This window comes from Elaeis guineensis, chromosome 4 (assembly GCF_000442705.2).
Source record: "Elaeis guineensis isolate ETL-2024a chromosome 4, EG11, whole genome shotgun sequence".
NCBI classification, from domain to species: domain Eukaryota; kingdom Viridiplantae; phylum Streptophyta; class Magnoliopsida; order Arecales; family Arecaceae; genus Elaeis; species Elaeis guineensis.
In genome coordinates, this window is record NC_025996.2 from 26,444,358 (window position 1) to 26,464,753 (window position 20,396).

Here is a 20,396-nt window from a genome sequence, read left to right on the forward strand (position 1 = left end):
TGAAAACACCCAAAATTTTCTCTACATTGTTCTCTACCGTATGAAATATTAGAACAATGTCTTAGACGTATGCTCTAGGCTCTACCATCTTTTTTGTGCTTCTCCACTCATCCCATTACACAGAGTTCAAGTGTTCTAGGGCATTGACTTAATTTTGAAAGGGTTAAAATCGTACAATTCATAATCCAAAAAGTAGCCCCTCCCCTCGGAGGGAAAAGAAAAGGAAGAGAAAGAAGAGAGGACAGGAAACGGGATTAAATCCAGTTATTGTCTCTTTGTCAGGTTACGAGAAAAAGATGAGCATGCAGCAAGAGGGGCATCCCCAAACAAAAACTAGGGCCAACCTCCTGCTTTTTTCCTTCACCATCTCTTGGAGTCTTCATAGTCTTTCATATTCATCAGATGCTGTGCAAGGATGCAAGTACAGGTCATTCACAGTAGCATCTATTAAATTACTTATAATCCTTACTAAAATCATGTGATTATTTTTTTTCCTACACCAAAACTAAAACAACAGATATTTATTTTTCCTTAGAAAAGGCCCTACATGAAACAGTACTAAATTTTCAAGTAAAAAGTAGCACAACAAATTATAAAGCTTTTATCAAGTAAACGTATAGCAATCAATTGCACCAAATCAGCCAAATACAATATGCCATCAGTTGAAGAGCACACTTGTAAGTCCTTCATGTTTTTTTACAGACTAATCATTAGGATTGCTGATCTTCAGTGCAAACAAATACATTTGATTAGAGAAAATAAAGTGAGTTTAGACATCAGTATTTTATTGATTTATTATTAATTTGGAAAAAAATTCAATGGGTTTTAAGATTTCCATGAAGTGTCTTAATAGGTTTCTGTTGCAGGAGCATGCCAATATCAAAAATGGCTGCAACATCAGAGGGTTGAAGCTTTAAGTTTTTTTTTGACAGAAACAGAGACTTGAACTGCAATTTAATTACACAGGTCCAGATCTTTAGGGATGCAACACCTAAGAATCAAAGCCTAGACCTATAATCAGAGAGGTGTGACCACTAAGGCAAGTCCCAGTCCACATGGTTGAAGCTTCGCTTAATCCAAATGAAATCAGAAATCTAGATTTTTATTTTCTAAATTTCTTTTTGTCTAGGAACTTCCTGTTAACCTTGTCTACTAGTCAATTAGCCAATACTGCATCTTTTTTTTTTTTCCTATTGAGCAGCAAGCATAATATAATTTCTACTGCAAAATAGTGCAATCAGATATGTTATGTTTAGTTTATTATTTAAAGATATCGAGCTTTTTGAAACTACAGATCTCAGCCATCTCAGTTGGTGGCTGACACTGAGATCAACCAAGACCTCGGTTTATCTTGGCCAAGATTGTAGATTGTGAAAATCTGGAAACAACTGAGATGTTCTGAGATATTGATCAATGTATCAGAAGCAAGATACTGAAATATTGACTCAGATAGTAAACCTAAGATTAATTGCCAATTTAAGAAATTGATTTGAACAGTCAATACTTAAAAAACAACTTCAGATAATAAGAGATTGATTGAAAAATCTTAGTTGATTTATTGATATCACATAGACCAATATCTCAATATATGTCGGTCGTCAGCTGAGATACTAATGAACCAGATTTTAAATTATTGTATTGGTGAGTGCACAATACCAATACCAAACAATATCTTGGCTAAGAAACCTTGATGGAGAGATAGATGAAGACACATCTAATAGAAAAAAGGAAAAAGGACAATAAGGATTGCGGTGCCATATCAGTTGAATGCTAGTCAATGAAGAAGACTAAATAGAAAAAGATCGATGTAACTGTAATGAAAATGTAAAGACGGATGTGGTAAAACTTAGAAGGACATAATAAGGGAGAAGTATATCAAGGAATATGAGTTGCAGCAAAGACAAATTGATGGAGACCCAATGCAAATGGTATGGGCATGAGTGACAAAAGTATAAGGCGACCTTGATATGAAGAGTTCTCAAATTTGTAAAGAGCGCTAGATATGAAAGCGAGATCAAACGTAACATGTTTGTAGGATGTGAGAAAGGATCTAGTGTAGAATTCAGTAAAAGAAAGGGTAGGAGGTTCCTGCCACTACGGTGTGGAGGGTCAAATGTACACAATCTTATCTTGTATGTGGAGAGGTTATTTCCATGTTTTGAACCCTCGACACTTAAGTTACAATGGAGCAATCTTCCTGTCGCGCCAAGGCTCGCCCTCCAATGTAACATTCAATAACAAAAGCATAACCATGCATAGCAACGATTGTCGCCTTGGTAGATAAGAATTCAAAGCCAACCCCAAATTGATGGGTCAAGGTTTGATGATGATACTAATGTATCATAATTACTCCTAGTGTGGTCCATGTGGATAATCATGGAAAAATGGAAAATCTTAAGCTTTGTAACTTGTATAAGAGCATTCATTTTTCATCTTACAGTAGTACAAAGGGGAATGCAGCAAGGTACCATTTATAAACCAAGGAATAGTAGAGCCCAAATTACAGGGATCCCCTTAATTGTTTTATCCGTATTTACACAAAAATCGACAAAACAGAAGATTAATTGGAAGATCAAGGTGGGAATGTGTTTGCCAAAGAAGGTGCAGAAAAAGCCACAGCCACCACACCATTGATTTCTCAAATTTCGTATTTAATGACTCATCCGGAGGCCCATTTAAATTTAGTGAAACATTTATGTATTTATCTTAGGTCAAATTGTATTTCCAGATTATTCCTTAATGAGAAAATTTATTAAAATTTGCTTTAAAAATCTGTTGTGGTTATGGCACATTACTTGTCTTCTCATTATTTAGCCTTGTCAGAACAAGTTGAACATCATGCCTTTTTTTATCACTCTTACATTCTTTTTCTTGTTTATGACCTACCAAACTACCAATTAACTAGAGCAAGGATGACAACAAGCAACTTAGTAGCCTAAGTTGTTGATTAAAAAATATATATATATTCAACTTAGCCAAGTAATCCAGGATTTTGAAAAAAATTTGAAGCCAAGTTACAAATAATTCTAAGGAATCAACTTAATTTTTTCTTGTTAGTGTTAAAGAGATGGTATAAGGTGTAGCTTGACTTCAATCCAATATTTGCAATATCAACCTGCAACAGCTGGTATGAGGTCTGCTGAACTGACAAGGTATGGTATCAGCAAAGGTACAAGGACTTGATATACTCTCACAGTGACAAATGGTACAACTGCTGTCTTGACTCCAATAGCGTACCTAACAGGGGGTACCATACCAACATGACCATACCAATAAGTTATAGGTATGAGGTCTGGCACTCAAAGTTGCCTCAATCACTACTATAGCCAGCCTTTTGGATTGCAAAGTGTCCTATCTAATTATTGTTCCTCCACCCCAAGAAAATAAATAATCTGCATGTTTATTCTAACCAATCGACTATGTGCAATACAAAATGAAAATGAATAATAAATTAGATTTGATTACTGAATCACTAACAGAGTCTGATACCTTAAGGAAGCAAACAGGGGACGAACTTTTTCAAAGATCTCATCCACAGTTCCCTCTGCATTGATCTGCAGGCATGATATTCATAATAGTTACAGCTGGAATAGAAGGTTGAGAAATGATTAATTCTTTAGCTTATATATATCACAAGCATAACCTCAGATTCCACATATATTAGTTAAGGATGGACTACAAGAGAACATTAGCTGTAAAAATCAACAATTATCAACATTAATGAAACTATGGACCATGGAGAGGCATGAAGTAAAGAAATAGTTACAAACAATACAGTCCATATCATGGCACATGAAACCATTAAAATCTGATGACAAACCAAACAGACAGGAATAAATTAATGAGATTTTTAGTTTGAAAAGAAGAACGCATCTTCAAGGGTAAGTTTACATAAAAAACTGTTCGGCTAACAGCAAAATAAATGATTTGCATGATAAGAAATTTAACAGATATTAGCAAATTAAAAATGACAGATAATGTCTATTCACATCGAAGAATCAGTGTCCATTGCAAACCTTTGTAAATGAATCATTTTGCATAAATTTCTTCATAATTAAATAAAGAGATCTTGAAAAAGGAACAATTAAATATCTTGAACCTTAAAACAAAGATATCTATCTGTTAGTCGGAAACTCACGATCAGAAATGGTCTAAAAGAATGGCAAGCATATGAACTTCAAGGAAATTGTCTACTGGTAGAACTGAGTGAGAAAGATCTTAAACTACAAAAATAATAATAATAGATTCAAATTCATGACATTCTTTGATAAGAAAAGGCTAAGGACACAGTTTAGGATACAACTGAAGGTAGAATTGATCCAAAAACTTCAAAATGTAAAAGAAATATTATCACAGACTCATATCCAGCAGCAACAAAAATGCACAAAAGAACATTGTCAAATTACCTTGTAAACTTTTCCTTTTGCAGAGTAATGATTGATAACAGGAAGATTTAATTTCTCAAACACCTTAAGTCGTTTCTTTATCGTCTCAATGTTATCATCAATTCTCCCCTGATCAGAAATAACCAGATATTACAGTGGGAAAGCTCCACTTCAAATGAGATAGGTAGGGGATTCTGAATTCCTTGAGATTGCATACAAACTTGCTAAGCCAACCTGATTACGGTTTAGTACTCGTTTCACCATTTCCTCCTCTGGGCAGTCAAAGAAGAGGACAAGGTCTGGTTCTACTCCAACCTGCATTGCAGAAAAAGTGAAGATTATAAAGCAGTATCTTTATGGAAAGATGAGGCACGAACTTGCAAGATAGTAATAACCATCAACCATGTTATGATGCAGGAGTCAAATCATCATGACAATGCAACCATGCAGATATTGTTCCCAGCAAATAAGGCACCAGAACCAATCTGCACAGCACATGATGTGAAGATCATAAAGCACTATATTTGGTATGAAGAGGCGAGAATTTGCAAAAAGCATTACCCAACAACCATGTTATGATGCAGGAATCATATCATCATAGCAACACAATCATAAAAATGTTTGTGCCAGAAAATAAGTTAAAATACCCAAATAAATAAAACCGTATGCTCATTTACTACATTTGCAGAAGTTTCTTATTTGAATAGCTTTTTGTTTATGATCAAATATATCAATCATAACTGGACCCCATGATATTCTATAGTTAAATGCCTAGTCCTTTTCAGAAATACTAGATAGGAGAAAATTTGTAAAGTAAACTTCTCGTCAAAAGACTCAAAACACAAGTCCCAGGACTACCAATAATCACATCAGTTCACAGGTACATTCCACTGCTTTGTGCTCTATGTATGTCTTAGACCTTGCAGCCAAATTCTGTTTTTCACCCTTCCACAAGACAACATTTCCTCCAATGAAAGCACAGTGATTTCCAATTAATTCCCATTTGATGAAAATCTCTACATATATTATATCTCTGTTAATATTGAAATGACTATTATCAGAAACAAATCCTTAAACCATCATGCTTAGGAGTTCTCCAAAAAAGCATAAATGGACAAACACATAAAGACAAATAATTTACCCTATCCGACATTTACCAGTTGAAATGATCTGTTAAGCATCAATAAGCTTCAACTTCAGGATATGAATCAAGTCTATCTGGTAAAAGAGGCACACGCAATTGAGCCTAGTAGGATTATCCTTTAGAATGAATTCACAGTTCAAGCCAATCCATATATTCAGTTTACTAACAAAGTAGCAATGCATATATCATAATGAAGCTTGCCTCTAAATAAGAATGAAAACTATCTTCCAGTAACTTAGCCTAGTTGGATTATCTTTTAAACCACAACATATTTAAGGGTTCTAAAGTATCAGGTTCAAGTTCCCGTCGATTCCAGTCAAATAACAGACTAAAAATACAGCCATGCATCTGAACCAAACCCTGATTTTGAAAAATATTAAGCATTTGAAATTACCTGGAATTTTGTCAACTCAGACAGGCCCTGCTCTTTTAATACATTATTTGATGTTTTGCTCTGACTGCAAATGCAGCAAAATCAGAATCAAAATATTTGGTTTCAAGTGGTGCCAATCCAACACAAGGGCCAGTGTTGAGGTTTTGGCTGAAATCAGCTTATGAAGTCAATATATACACATATATATATGTATATATGTGTACATACACACACACACACATATATATGTATGTATGTATGTATGTATGTATGTATGTATGTATGTATGTATATATATATACACACATATACATACATACATACATACGTACGTACGTACGTATACACACACACACACACACATACATACATATGTATGTATGTATGTATGTACACACACACACACATATATGTATGTATGTATGTATGTATATATATGTATATATGTATGTCTACATATATATGTATGTATATATGTATGCATCCGCATATATGTATGTAGGTATATATGTATCCACATATATGTATGTATGTATGTATGTATATGTATGTATGTGTGTATATGCGTGTGTGTGTGTGCGCGCGCGCGCGCGCCGCCCATACATCTATATATGTATGTGTATGTATATGTATGTATGTATGTATGTATGTGTATATGTATGAATGTATATGTATGTATGTATATGTATGTGTATGTATGTATGTATATGTATGTACAAGATATCTGTGTCAATTTTGTCAATATTTGGGTTACTGAAAAGCCAGGAAAAATTTTCTTGAAATTTCAAAGTAAACTTAGATTTTGTGAGCTTTGAAAAGATTTGGAAGAACATGCGGACGGAAGCAGGGCCTAAAAGAAACTGAATGACTAAAAATTTTCTCCATATTATCGTGTACTATGATGAAATATTAGAATAATTTCTTAGATGTATGTGTTAGGCTCTACCATCCTTTTGTACTTCTCCAATCATATCCCAATACACAAGTTTGAATGTTCCATGGCATTCATGGAATTTCAAAAGGGTTCAGACTTAAGACCAGGGTTCGCCGTACCGGGCTGAACCGTCCGGTACGAGGAGTACTGAGCCGGACCAGCAATTTACCGGTCCGGTTCGAACCCTTTTTTCAAAATTTTTCCCGAACCGCTCGGTTCGGTTCGCATCCATACCGCCCAAAACCGGGCGGTATGGATCGGTTCGGTCTGGTTCGACATGAACCGAACCGTACCGACATGCCCACATGAATAAAGTGGGGAGGGGGGAGGGGGGTGGGGTCGAAGACTTAAATCATTGAGTCTTAAGAGTTCTCTGAGAACTTCTCAGAGAACTCCCGAGGATTCGAAGTTTATGAAGGTCCCAACGAAACCGTTGAGACCTCCAAAAAATTAGAAAAAAAGGAAAAAACTCCGTCAAATTGTAGGAGTGGTTCGAGGAGAGGCTGATCTTTGACCGGAGATAACATAATATGTTATTTTCTTAGTAAATATTTTTTTTTAAAGTTTTGTTGTTAAAAATAGGATAAGAATGAGAAAGAATGAAAATAAAAGAAAATCATGCCAAAATTTTGTGATTTTGGTATGATTTAATTATATGTGATAGATTTTTGGAAGATCTACACGATGACACCAAAATTATTAATTTTCATTAATTATATTTTTTTTAAATATTTTTAAATATTTATTTATTTAAAAATTAAAAAAAATAAATTTTAGAAAAAAAATCAGAGTTTGGAAATCATGTTTAGAATGATTCAAGCTACTTAAATCTAATTTCAATTTTTTTTAAATATTTAAAATAAAAAAAATTATTTTTTTTAATTATTTAAATTAAAAAATTTATTTATAAAATAAAAAATATATAAAAATAGTGTTATATTTTAGTTAATTTAAAAATATTATTTGAAGTATATAACATATTTATTTTAAATTTATAAATTTTAAAATAATTATTAAAATTATTTTAAAATTATATATAATTATTTTAATTATCGTTAAACTATCGTGTTTTGTTGTACTTGCATATATTTATAAGAAAAAAATTTAGAGCATGACGTTCGTTCACTTTAATTAATCAGCTATTTTATAGTATATATTTATTTATATAAAAATTATTAAAAAATTAAAAAAATAAAAAAATTAATGTTAGTTTTGAAATTGAAAATAATGTTTAGAATGATTCAAAACAATTGAAATATTTGAATCTAACTTAAGATTTTTTTGAAATTCTTTTTGTAAATATTTAAATAGTAAAAAATATTATCAAATAAAAAATATATGTAATTAGTGTTATATTACAGGTAATTCGAAATAATTAGTATTTTGTTATACCTGCAGAAATGAGTAAGAAGAAAGATCCAGAGCGTGACATCGGTTGGGATCATGGCGAGATGCTCTGGGCTCGATATCATTAGAGATGCAAATGGTGCAACACAGAGTTCAATGGAGGAAGGATGACTAGGTTGAAGCAGCATCTGACTGGTGGTTATCCTGATGTGTCCATGTGTCGGAAATGTCCGCAAGAGGTCCGACAATTGATGAAAAAGTACTTTGCTGATTCGAAAGCAACGAAGGAAAGGGCAAAGCAGAAAAAGACCAAAGTAGACCGTCGAACTGCAGAGCCACCTTCTTATTACTCTAGAGAGTCAGAGGAGGCTTCTGCTCCAGATGAGGAGGCACAGATTGAGGCTGTCATTCAGGCGAGCTTGACGGATCAGTACCAGCAGGAGGAGATGGCCCGATACAGAGAGCGATTCGGACCATCATACTACGAATCAGGATCTGAATCAGCGACTAGTAGGGGAGAATTCGAGTTAAGGAGGACTACCTCAGTCAGAGAGCCTGGTGGTAGAGGGAGCAGACGTAGCATGTCTTTTTTGTTGGGAGCTTTTGGTAGTAGGAGGAGGTCCTCTAGAGATATTCCAGCAGGAGCTAGCATTCAGGATTTGGATCCACATGCTTTGAACAGCAAGGATTCAAAGCAGCAGAGAATTGACAGTATGCTGAAAAAAGATAAGAAGAAGGATATGTGGCGAGCTATTGGATCATGATTTCATTTCAGCCATATTCCAACAAATGCAGCAGCCAATCCTTACTATCAATCTGCTATTTCAGTCATAGAAGCTGCCGACCAGGGTGTAGATCCTCCAGGACCTAAGAACATCTATGGTCAGCTTCTTGACAGCAATAAGGAGGATCTGCAGAGATGGATTGCTTCTTACAAAAATAAATGACCTACATACGATCTGACAGTGATGTGTGATGGTTGGACAGATCCTACTAGGCGGAGCATCATTAATTTTTTGACATACTGTGATGGAAAAATATTTTTTTACAAATCAATCGATGCTTCAGATAAGATGCACGATGCCACATATATCTTTGGTCTGATGGAGGAGGTGATTGATTCAATGGGTGAGCAGCATGTCGTGCAGGTCATCACAGATAACGGACCACAATATAAGGCTGTCGGAGAGTTGCTGATGGAGCAGCGACCGCAGATATACTGGACCCCATGTGCTGCACATTGCATTGATCTTATATTGATGGATATCGAAAAGATTCGCAGGGTGCAGCAGGTAGTAGAGATTGCCCAGACCATTACTAGATTCATCTACAACCACACATGGGTTCTTTCATTGATGCGGACGTATACTGGGGGGAGATCTTACGACTGGGTATTACACGGTTTGCTACCAACTACATAACACTTGATAGTCTTCTTCAGAAGAAAACAGCCCTACGTCAGATGTTTGTCAGTGCCGAGTGGCAGGAGAGCAGATATGCGAGGGCCGACACTGATGGAAGTCATGTGGAGAACTTGGTGACGAGTCAGTCATTTTGGCAGCGGGCTGAGAAGATAGTGAAGGCTAGCAAGCCTTTATATGAGGTGCTTCACACCGTGGACAGCGAGAGATACCCCCAGATGGGCTTCCTATATTACATAATGGAGAGGGCAAAGAAACAGATCAGTGAGAATGATCCCAAGCATGCTCAAGAATTCATTAACATTATTGAGCGCCGTTGGGACTATCAGATGGGCAGAGATTTGCATCTAGCTGGTAAGTTTGGATTCAAGAATGTTTTAAAATATTTTTTCGAAGTATGAAAATAAAATTATGCTTAATCAGTCTAGAAATTTATCTGCAGCTTATTACTTGAATCCGAGATTTCAGTATACTATTCCGGGGATAGATATGGATAGCGAGCTTCTTGCTGCTCTTCGCAATATCCTATATAAGATGATGCCCGATCCAGAAATCGCGTCGTTGTGTCTGCAAGAGGTATGCTAGTTTAAAACAGATGTAATTATTCAACTGAATTCGATCTGATATATTTATAAATAATAAATATATTTTATTTCAGAAGAAACAATTTAGAGAGGGATCAGACAGTTTTGGAGTCCCATCAGCTGTCGTAAGCAAAAAAACAGATGAATCCAGGTAAATTACATATCAATAATGAGCAATGTAGATTGATATGTAATTTTGCTTAATAATATCATCAAATTTAATATGTAATTTTGCTTTTGTAGCTGAATGGTGGATTCATTTTGAAACATCAGCAGAAAATTTGAGATATATGGCTGTCCGTATTCTTTCTCAGACGGTATCTACTAGTAGCTATGAGCGTAATTGATCCACTTTCGCCCTTATCCACGGCAAACAGAAAAATCGTCCGACACAAAAATGCCTCGACGATCTTGTATATGTTCACTACAATCTGAGGTTAAGACTAAAATGTATTCAGGAAGAAGTTCAGTTGAAGTACACTGATCCGATGCTAGATGATTATGCCGACGAGGATGACGATCCGATCATCGGATGGCTTGCAGGTCAGCAGCAGAAGCCAGAGCTTGATGAGCCAAGATCCCCTCCACGACCAGCCAGTGTGGTGGCAAGAGAGATCAGGGTGGATCCAGGGCAATGGACAGAAAAAAATATTCCACATAGGATTCCAGCTGATCAGCCATAGTCTGAGGGGACACAAGGGACTCATTCATCACATGACTCGCTATCCGATACATCTTCCCAGAGATTTGAGTGAGAGATGTATAGATGTTCCTCCCGACAGCCAGCAAGAAAGCATCCATCCTCCCAATCACAGGAAACTCAGTCACAGAGGGACACAAGGGGGGAAAGGAAAAGACAGTTGCACATGCACCACTCTCGAGAGTACAGGAGCTATCTGGTTCAGATACGAACACCAGGGAGAGTGATGATGATACTGGTAGCAGTAGCCATGGATCTGATGATCAGGGAGGAACTGGAGGACAGGAGACCACCGTTTATGAGACACAGCCACAGGGTGATATTCGATTCACCGGTGAGTCTCAGTTTACGCATGTCACACAGGATAGGGATCATGGTGGACGAGTCGGTAGAAATCGTGGAGAGCCGATTTCATATAAACAACAGGCTCCTAGAGGTCGTCCAACACATAATGCAGCTGCGGACGATCTTGCACGTGGAGTAGGGTCCATGGATGTATCTGGATCATCCTCGCATTATGGATCCTATTATCCACAGCCACCTTATGATCCATATGCATATGGTGCATCCGAGGCATCATCTTCTAGTGGTTACTACCCTATGCAGCCTGAAGCATCTTACGGATCAGATTTTGCTACTGACATATTTGGATGGGCTCCTCCACAACCGTATCATCATCTCGAGGATACTTCTCAGAGTCAGAATTTTAGCGAGAGGTCTGAGATGTCTTACAATCCAGAGAGGATGTCTTATGGGATGATGAATATTCGAAAGTACGGTGTAGCTTGGCTAAAGGGTTGGACTGATGTCCCTTCAGACTATGTTGATAATCCAAATATCTACGAGCGTCACAGACACTCGACAAGAAATTAAATGCAGAGTATATCTTAAAGTTCGTATATCAGTTATTGCGCTTTGTACTTAAATATTTAGATACATTTTAATGCATATTTTATATATTTTTTCTTTAGTTTTAAGATGACATAGTTGAAATATAATGTAAATAAATATATGTTTGAAATTTTGGATCAAGAGTCTTTGTACCGCAACCTAACTCCAAATTGAACCCAAATATGTCAATAATATGCAATATAATGCCATATTGAGGTTGTATTTATTAATTATTAACTTTAAAAATCTAAAAAAAAAAATTAAAAATCGAAAAAAATTATGTACCAGTACCGGACCGGTATGCCTGAGCGTATCATGTGTCGGTACGGTACGATACCGGTATCGTACCGGTCCAGCACCGACACGCCGTCCGGTACCGGTACAGCAAACCTTGCTTAAGACTGTACAATTCATGATGCAAAAAGTAGTCCCTCACCCCCCCGCGGAAAAAAAAAAGGAAATAAGAAAAAACACCCCACAAAGGAAAAAAAAAACAAAAATAAAAAATAAAAAATCCTGCCTAGCCTACCCAAGAACCCTGCTTTGGGCCTAGCCTGCTTTAACCCAAAAGGAAAAAAGAGAGATTTGGAAGCATTGCAACATCAACTTTTCAAAGATATTCCAGGAAGATGAACTTTTGACATCGGTGGTAAATGTTCTCAAACCTCAATTTATCAAGCTCCCTCTATATAGAAAAGAAATAGACAGATGGGATAAGGCTTCCTGGGTAACAGATTATTTGGACAAAGGTTTAAGCAGCAGCAAAGAGGTCGATCTAGAGTTTCAAACGAAGAGACCCAAAAGTGAAGATGCAACCCAGGAAGTCCAAATTAATTAAAGCAACGAGAAGGGGTAGTGTAGTTTCACAAAAAAGATGATGTTTCTCTAAATGGGAGTAAATGGAAAACCAAGATTTATAGGGTCTACACTAATGATACAGAATATAGCTTTCAGCTTGGCAATGATTTTTTTTTTAAATGATATCTCACTGTTACTTATGCATTCTAATTGTCTAGAAGAGATCAACCCAAAAGTGAAGATGCAACCCAGGAAGTCCAAATTAATTAAAGCAATGAGAAGGGGTAGTGTAGTTTCACAGAAAAAGATGATGGTTCTCTAAATGGGAGTAAATGGAAAACCAAGATTTATAGGGTCTACACTAAGGATACAGCATATAGCTTTTAGCATGGTGATGATTTTTTTAAATGATATCTCACTGTTACTTATGCATTCTAATTGTCTAGAAGAGATCCTTTTTTCCTCATAGGTACAGATGGTGCATTTTGTATTCTACTGGAGTCAATGATCAGAATGAAGATTAATAATTACGAGCTGTATGGTTCCTGAAGAGCTCTCGCAGAATTTTTTTTTTTTTTTTTTATAGAGGACATGCCACCAAAAATATCAAAACAACTTTCAACAGACATACAGAGGTAGTATTAAGATGATACAGTTATTCTTTAAATACGAAAAGCATAAATTTGTTGACCAATTGTGCATGGAAGATAGAAACTCACTATCCGTTCAAAAGCAATTCGATTTTCATCACTCCGAGGAAAACCATCAATTAGAATTTTATGGTTCTTGCTTGATTCAATTGCTCTGCGGATCAAGTTGACTGTTATTTCTGATGGAACAATCTTTCCTTCCTTGATTATGTCACGGATCATTGCTCTGTAAAGTGACAACCCAGAAGCTAATCAAAGCATATCGAAAATTTCTAGTTGATGCCATACAAAAATCCAAGTAAAATGAAATATCAATGCCACCATATACCCATTTTCATTATCAGAGGACATTTCCTTTCTCAGCAGGTCACCAGCACTTAGATGTGCAAATCCAAAGGTTTCTGCAATTTTTATACATTGGTCCCTTTGCCACTCCCAGGGCCACCTTGAACAAAGTCAAATAATTGATTAAACAAACAGTAATTACACCGTGTACATGTTCTAAAAAAACCTGACTTAAATTTGAGAAAGGAAACTCCAAGAGCAATACTTGCTTGCATGTGGTTTGAGAGCAAAAAAAAAAAAAAAAGAGAGTAAAGAGAACCAGAAAGCTTTATAAGTGAACATGAAATCAAGCCACCTAATCTGAATGACAATTGTACTTGTAAAATGCAATATGATATAGAAAATATTCAAACATTGTTGACATCCAACTATTAAGGACAGACTTCTGTCAAGTTAGTGTGTTTACAGTTAAAGATAAAAAGTGCTACGGATAAATTTTAACCACAAAAGGGAAAGATGAAAACTATTAAAAAAATGATATACTACTTCTCCAAGCGATCACAGAATCTTTCCATGAGATTAATGGAAATCATCTCATATTCATTATATAGTAAATGAAGCTAAATTTACTCAGCAACTGATAAAAATGCAATATTCTGTAGTCAGATTACGTCTATCGTTCATATAAGTAACACTCGCATTGCCAGTCTAAAGCTCATAAAAGAAAGGTGGAGGGCTAATGCAGTTTTTTTTTTTTTTGGAAAAAATGTCAAACCGTATCCCAGTTTGATACACATGAATGTCAGACATTGCTCTGTATAGGAAAGCTTGGCAAACAGATCCATGAAGCTGACCCCGATAGCTGGGATAAAGCACATATAAGAAATAGGAAAAATGGTTTAAAAGTTTCAGCTGAATCTCCAAAGCAAAAAGCAAAACATTTCAGTCTTGGCATAACCATGCCCAACTCAACTCCAACTTTTAACTGAAACGGAATTATGCAGCCAGATTTATCAAATACATGGACAATTTATGCTGCTTTCTGTCATTTATTAAAATTCCAAAAAGAATTTTCCAAGTAAATGTTGAATTTTGCAAGCTTTGAGAAGAAGGCCAAATTCAAATATTGGGTTTCCAAAGAAATCCAGAGAAGTAAATTCTTGACATAGTCTTGGCTATCCGACGGAAGTAAATCTTGTAGATGTTCAAAATTTCATGTGTTAGATTGTCATCAAATAATAAAATGATATCACTATAATCAAGAAAGATGTGAAACATAAATGCAGATAGGCTGTTTTCATGTTTCAAACTTGTGACACACAGGTCACAATGGAACAACCTTACTATTGCAACAAGGCCGACCCTCTACATGACTTCAAGATATATTTAAAGCAATCTATGTCAAATTAAGGAAAAGAACTACTCCTCTTTTCTTGATCAATAAGTATCTATGAAACAAGTGAAGTACATCTGGGAAAATATCAGAAATGTGCAAAAAAAAACTTTAGTTCATAACAACAAATTATGTCTCTGTACTCCGCAGTTTCAAAAAGAAAAATGCCCATCTCAAAACAAGCTAACTTTGTTATCATAAAAAATTAAAATAAAATAAAATAAAATAAAAACAACAACAACAACTTACCCAAGACAAAAGTTATGAAAGGACTTCTTTGATAAGAGATACCCTCTTTGGCCTACATCAAAAGAAAAAAGAGATAATCAAATGGTTACATCCAAATATGAAATTGTTGCATTGTTAACAGGTATTTAACAAGAGGACATTTATAGTATGAAATAAACAAATCCCAAAACTGATATTAGCACACTTCATTATTAATACTCACGAAAGGCTTGGCACTCAAAAAAATTAAAATCCATGAATTAGCGGATGGATTGAAGCATACAATAATATTATCAAACATAAATCATAACATGCATCTATAAATTTCATAACTAAATACCAGAAAACAATATCTTGAATATACAAATATACCAACTTCACAGTTTCTGTAGTAAAGAGTTCCACAAACTTCAAGCCATTTGGTATCTGCATTTAAAATTCAGCAAAAGATAATCAGAAGCTAAAAATCATCAAAGTTAAAAATATATATATATATATAAACAGAGACCATTTAAATGAAAAAAAATATATGACAAGAAAAAGATAGATTTCCTGATAAGCAGATAGAAAACAAAAGCACGCGCATCACTAGGTGATTTAGTTGATTATACATATTACATACCCACATTATCTTTTGCAGGGGATTTTGGAAAGAGTCCACTTTATTTCAATATTCCTTTTTTCTGTTACGCAGATTAAGTCTATTTTGCACTTTTAGAAGCATAATGTCCTTTGAGATGCATGCACATATTTACATTAGTCAATGCACACATGTCAGTAATTAATGCACACATGTCGGTAATTAATGCACACATAGTACAGGCTGATGCATACCTGCTGAAAATGATGCACACATTATACAGGTCTATGCACATCTTAAAATGTGCTTGCAAGCAGTCATGAGGGAAAGGGTGCAATAGTCCTCTAAAGTTCAAAATGAACCAATTCTACCAAAAGAATACATGTAGTCCATTTTTTGCAAATATGAAGGAGGTGGCCTTTTCTTGCAAAAAAACTTTGCAGGGTGCAGGCAAACTAGATGAGTATGTGAAATGAAATGAAATAAACTCGTTAACTCAGAAGATACTTTATCCATTCTTACAGGTGAGTGATGTTTGACAATTATGACATTTGGTCTATTCACAAAGTGAACACGATATGCCTACATGATCAATATAGCCAATTCTAGTTGTAGCATTGTGACAGCGAGTTGTCACTTAGTATAGCCTTCATCTAAAATTAATTGGATTTTGATATAACCAATCCAGTTTATAAATTATAACTTTAAATTACATATGAATCCAACTCCACCACATCTCAAATACTTTAGTTAGCAATTCTTTAAACATACATACAAGTCAGCCTCCATCACATCCCATTAATTTCCCTTGTTATGTTCACCAATCAAGATGCATATGAACAAATGAAAAATCTAGTCAAGTATCATATTTGGCCAAAAACAGATCCAATGCCCTACTCTCTAGAGAATGTTGGTTGTCTTCAACTTAGCCCCTAAGCATACAAAAGGTTTCCCGAAACACATGGATATTCTTCTTGTTCTATATAACTAATCTTCTCTGGTCAGTCTGTTCCATTTTTTTGTTTTTATAGTATGAAGCATAGTGGTCAAATAGCCCAGAAAAGACCCTAAGTAAAAGTCACTAAATCATTTTTTATTCAACAACTTCACTTATATGATCAGATTTTTGTGCCAATTCTATAAATTGACGTCTTAAAATATCTTAAGGCATATTTAGTGGGAAAAAAAAAATAAATATCATTTTATATTGTAATTCACAGAATATGATATATCAAAGCTCATATTTATACTAGACCGATAAATTTAAAATAGTAAAGATAAAACTTATGCATTGTTGTCTAAGCTCAAGTGACAGAGACTGTTAACGTCCATCGGTCCTCACTCTTGCTGGGCATTAGAGCTTGAGTCCAGATTTTTGAATCAATACCTTATTGTAGCCACCTGTTTAACCTTAAATTTCAGATATGTCAATTATTTTACTCCAAATTAATTTTTATTCTGTGCATCGTTGGTTTGTCATATGTTTATCCCTTATCAACATCCATGTCCTTCACATAAAGAAACTACAAGAAAAGATATGTACAAAACATATGTACCATTACCATATAACACGCAAATACAAATATACATATATAAATAATATAATAATATGCACATGTATAAAATATAAAAATCTCTGTAACATACCTATATAAATATATGCATGTATCCATATACACAGGTGCATACATGAGTATGCAGTGACCTATTAGATGTGTATACACACATATTCACATATTTATGTTTACATATAATATTTTACATATTTATGTGCAGGTGGGCACATATCAACATACATGCATACATATATATAAATATATATAGAGGTGAACTGGTCTCCTCGCGACTAGATCTGGGATCTCTCTCTCTCTCTCTCTCTCTCTCTCTCTATATATATATATATATATATATATATATATACTTTTCATCAAACATGCCCCTTGCTATACCTTTTTTGCATACGAAATTGATTCTCATATGACTTGAAGGGCCACGTCAGCCATTCCATTGTCGGGAGGTGGTACTGAGTCGGGCTCCACTAGGACAACCACAATTTGATCTCCATACGGGAATGTCCGTCTCTGGTGGAGGGTAACTCGGGCACCATGGATCCATGGTCTTCCTAACAAAAGGTGAAATGTGGTATGTATGCATTTATACATACATATACACATGTGTGTATCTGTATGTGTAAGTTTTGTATGCACAAATATGGTCCAAGTGATACATAAGTGTTCTAAGGCCCATGTATCACCAAGGTGATCCCTTGTAACAATGACAATAGGTTGCTACAATCACGTCAATACAACATATCTCCTCTAGTTTGCACACAAGTTCATCCTCAATGACACTGCCCATGCCTGAGATTGCATCATCTTTTATAACACTATATCAACACTTATTGAGACCAAGACCTCTTCGAGGTATGCTTATGAGAAAAACTGATGTGCTACTGCAGTAGTTCTAAAACCCATAAGGCAGCATAAAGCATCACCCAATACGTATACAGGAAAGACTCATGATGCATCATTATTTTATACAATAGTTGGACTCCTATTTTAATTTCATAATCTAGGAGAGATTAGAAATGGAAGCTATCAAAGGAAGTTCAAGCCCATTCACACTGTAGGAGTGGATGCAGTATAGATAGATAAATGATTAAATGGGGTATCTCATTACCAGTTTGGGTTTTAAGCCTTGTGCGTAAGTGGTTGGCTATAGTCTTCGCCCAATTATGCATACAGATACCAGAGGTGATGTTCCCTGATGGATTACTCAAGTTTCGATATCAAGGAGGCAGTTCATTTGCTATTGAAATATAATTAAAATTAATATCTCCTTGAACTAGGTTATGTTCCTAGTTATCTATTTTTAAGTTGCATATGACCCTTAAAATTCTACATTCTCTGATTTAGCCCCACACCCCCCACCCTCCCCCCCCCCCCGCCCCGCAACAAAAAAAAAAAAAAAAACATTGTTCTTCTCTCAGAATGATCTAGAACAAGCCAATTAATGTCCTATAAATAATATCGGGTTCTTTTTCAACACCAAAGATACCAAGTCATGACTGACAACTCCAAGCAATTACTGAAAGTGAAACTATTGTTGTTGAACATAATGAAGGTCACATTTTCAGGTGCAACCTATCTGAAAAGATGTCATTTGATTTTTCGACTAGCCTATTATACCGAATGGCAAACTGCTAGGGTCCCTTTCTTGGTTATTGACATACACAGCCATTTACTCAAGCCACTTAGACCTCCAGAATCCATTGTTTGTACCAGCTATCTCACACCGTCAATTCTCAAATTCATGAAACTTGTTTACTCTGAATATAGAAAAGCACATCAATTTTGTATATTTCATAAGACATAGATAAAAAGTGAACTTGGATAAGCTGTTATTCGAGAAATAACCTTTACTACAAGTCACTATGTGTGAAAAAAGGGTTCTAGAATCATAGAAAGCTCATTAACAGGTCGATAGTTAACAGGTCAATAGATTTGTGCAAGCTTAAGTATTGTAAGAAGGCCTTCACCATGATCCCCGTCTCATGTGGTAGGGATAATGTCAAAAGGATAAGATGACATTTGCAAACAAAATATTTGACAGAGATGCATAATTTTTTTTCCTGAATTTGCAAGAAGGTTAATATCATGACTTACCACATATTGATATAGTATTTAGATTCAGCTAAGAAAGAAAATTGCATGAAACATTTGTTGCATGTCTTTTATTTCACCTCCATCCTACAAATATATACTATTCACTGGCTCTAATTCAGCATGACCGTTTCCCTCATTATTGATCTTAGAAGGTATTTCAAATGCCATCTTAAGCTGCTCATAAATAAGGGAACCTTTTAGGGTACAGAACAGCCAGTCATCCATGTATCAGGTGATCATATCTTTTCTTCGGTACAATAATCAGAAATATCTTGATATAAACACAACAAAACCCATCCATGTGCTACGACTCTTAAGTCAATTCCTCAAACAGCAAGTAACCATCCTCAAATCCTTGGCGATGTCAGGTCCAGAACAAGGAAAGAGCAGTGGCAGCCTAAGATTTCCAAAGCAGACCCTTATACTCTTCAAATCAATCTTTTCTGTTATATTTGAAGCAGGGAAATAGGGAAGAAAAAAGAATCCATCATAACCATTCTCGGAGAACCGAATCTTAAAACAAGATCTTCAAAGTCCATGAAGATTAACTGACCCCATCTATCTCCACATCAATCAAGAACCCATATCAGAAATCTTCTCCAATAGCATGGATGAAACATTTTTTTTCTTTCCATTTCGTGAACTTTTAACAAAAAGACGATGATTCTTGAAAAACAAAGAGTCCTTTGGAGATCTTCCAAGATCTCTTGGCTGTCCCCATTGGCAGCTATATAATGCCAAAAGGAAGAAGAAGAAAAAAAAGGAGATGGAATTACTGACCCACTGGTGGTTCAAGGAGTTGGTGGAAGAAGAAGAAGAAGAGATCCATGCGGAAAAGAACGCCGCCCGTCTCCACATCTCCTCTAACCAACGCTGAGCCACCGCTCTCTCTCTCTCTGTGCGTGACGTTTCTTCTTTTCCGTTCTTCTTTCTTGGCCTCGATCGGCCTCCCGTCAAACGGGCGTCGGTATCACCTCTGAGTGTGCCTCCGGAAAGAGTAAAGGCGGACCTAATACGA

The 20,396-nt window shown here is 35.6% G+C and overlaps 2 protein-coding genes across 2 annotated transcripts; one reads left to right on the forward strand and one right to left on the reverse strand.

Moving 5' to 3' along the window:
• Positions 1–20,396, reverse strand: LOC105043268 (probable UMP-CMP kinase 2). Its single transcript, XM_010920748.4, is given in 10 exon segments — positions 1–405; positions 3,490–3,554; positions 4,407–4,514; positions 4,620–4,700; positions 13,297–13,453; positions 13,556–13,649; positions 13,652–13,672; positions 15,155–15,206; positions 15,506–15,559; positions 20,159–20,396. Coding segments are annotated over 10 exon segments (717 nt in total). The 5' UTR covers positions 20,237–20,396; the 3' UTR covers positions 1–398.
• On the forward strand, positions 8,870–11,491 carry LOC140857215 (uncharacterized). The gene is made up of 2 exons (XM_073255922.1): positions 8,870–9,958; positions 10,047–11,491. The coding sequence occupies exons 1-2, from the start codon at positions 9,523–9,525 to the stop codon at positions 10,187–10,189; spliced, it is 579 nt and encodes a 192-aa protein (XP_073112023.1). The 5' UTR covers positions 8,870–9,522; the 3' UTR covers positions 10,190–11,491.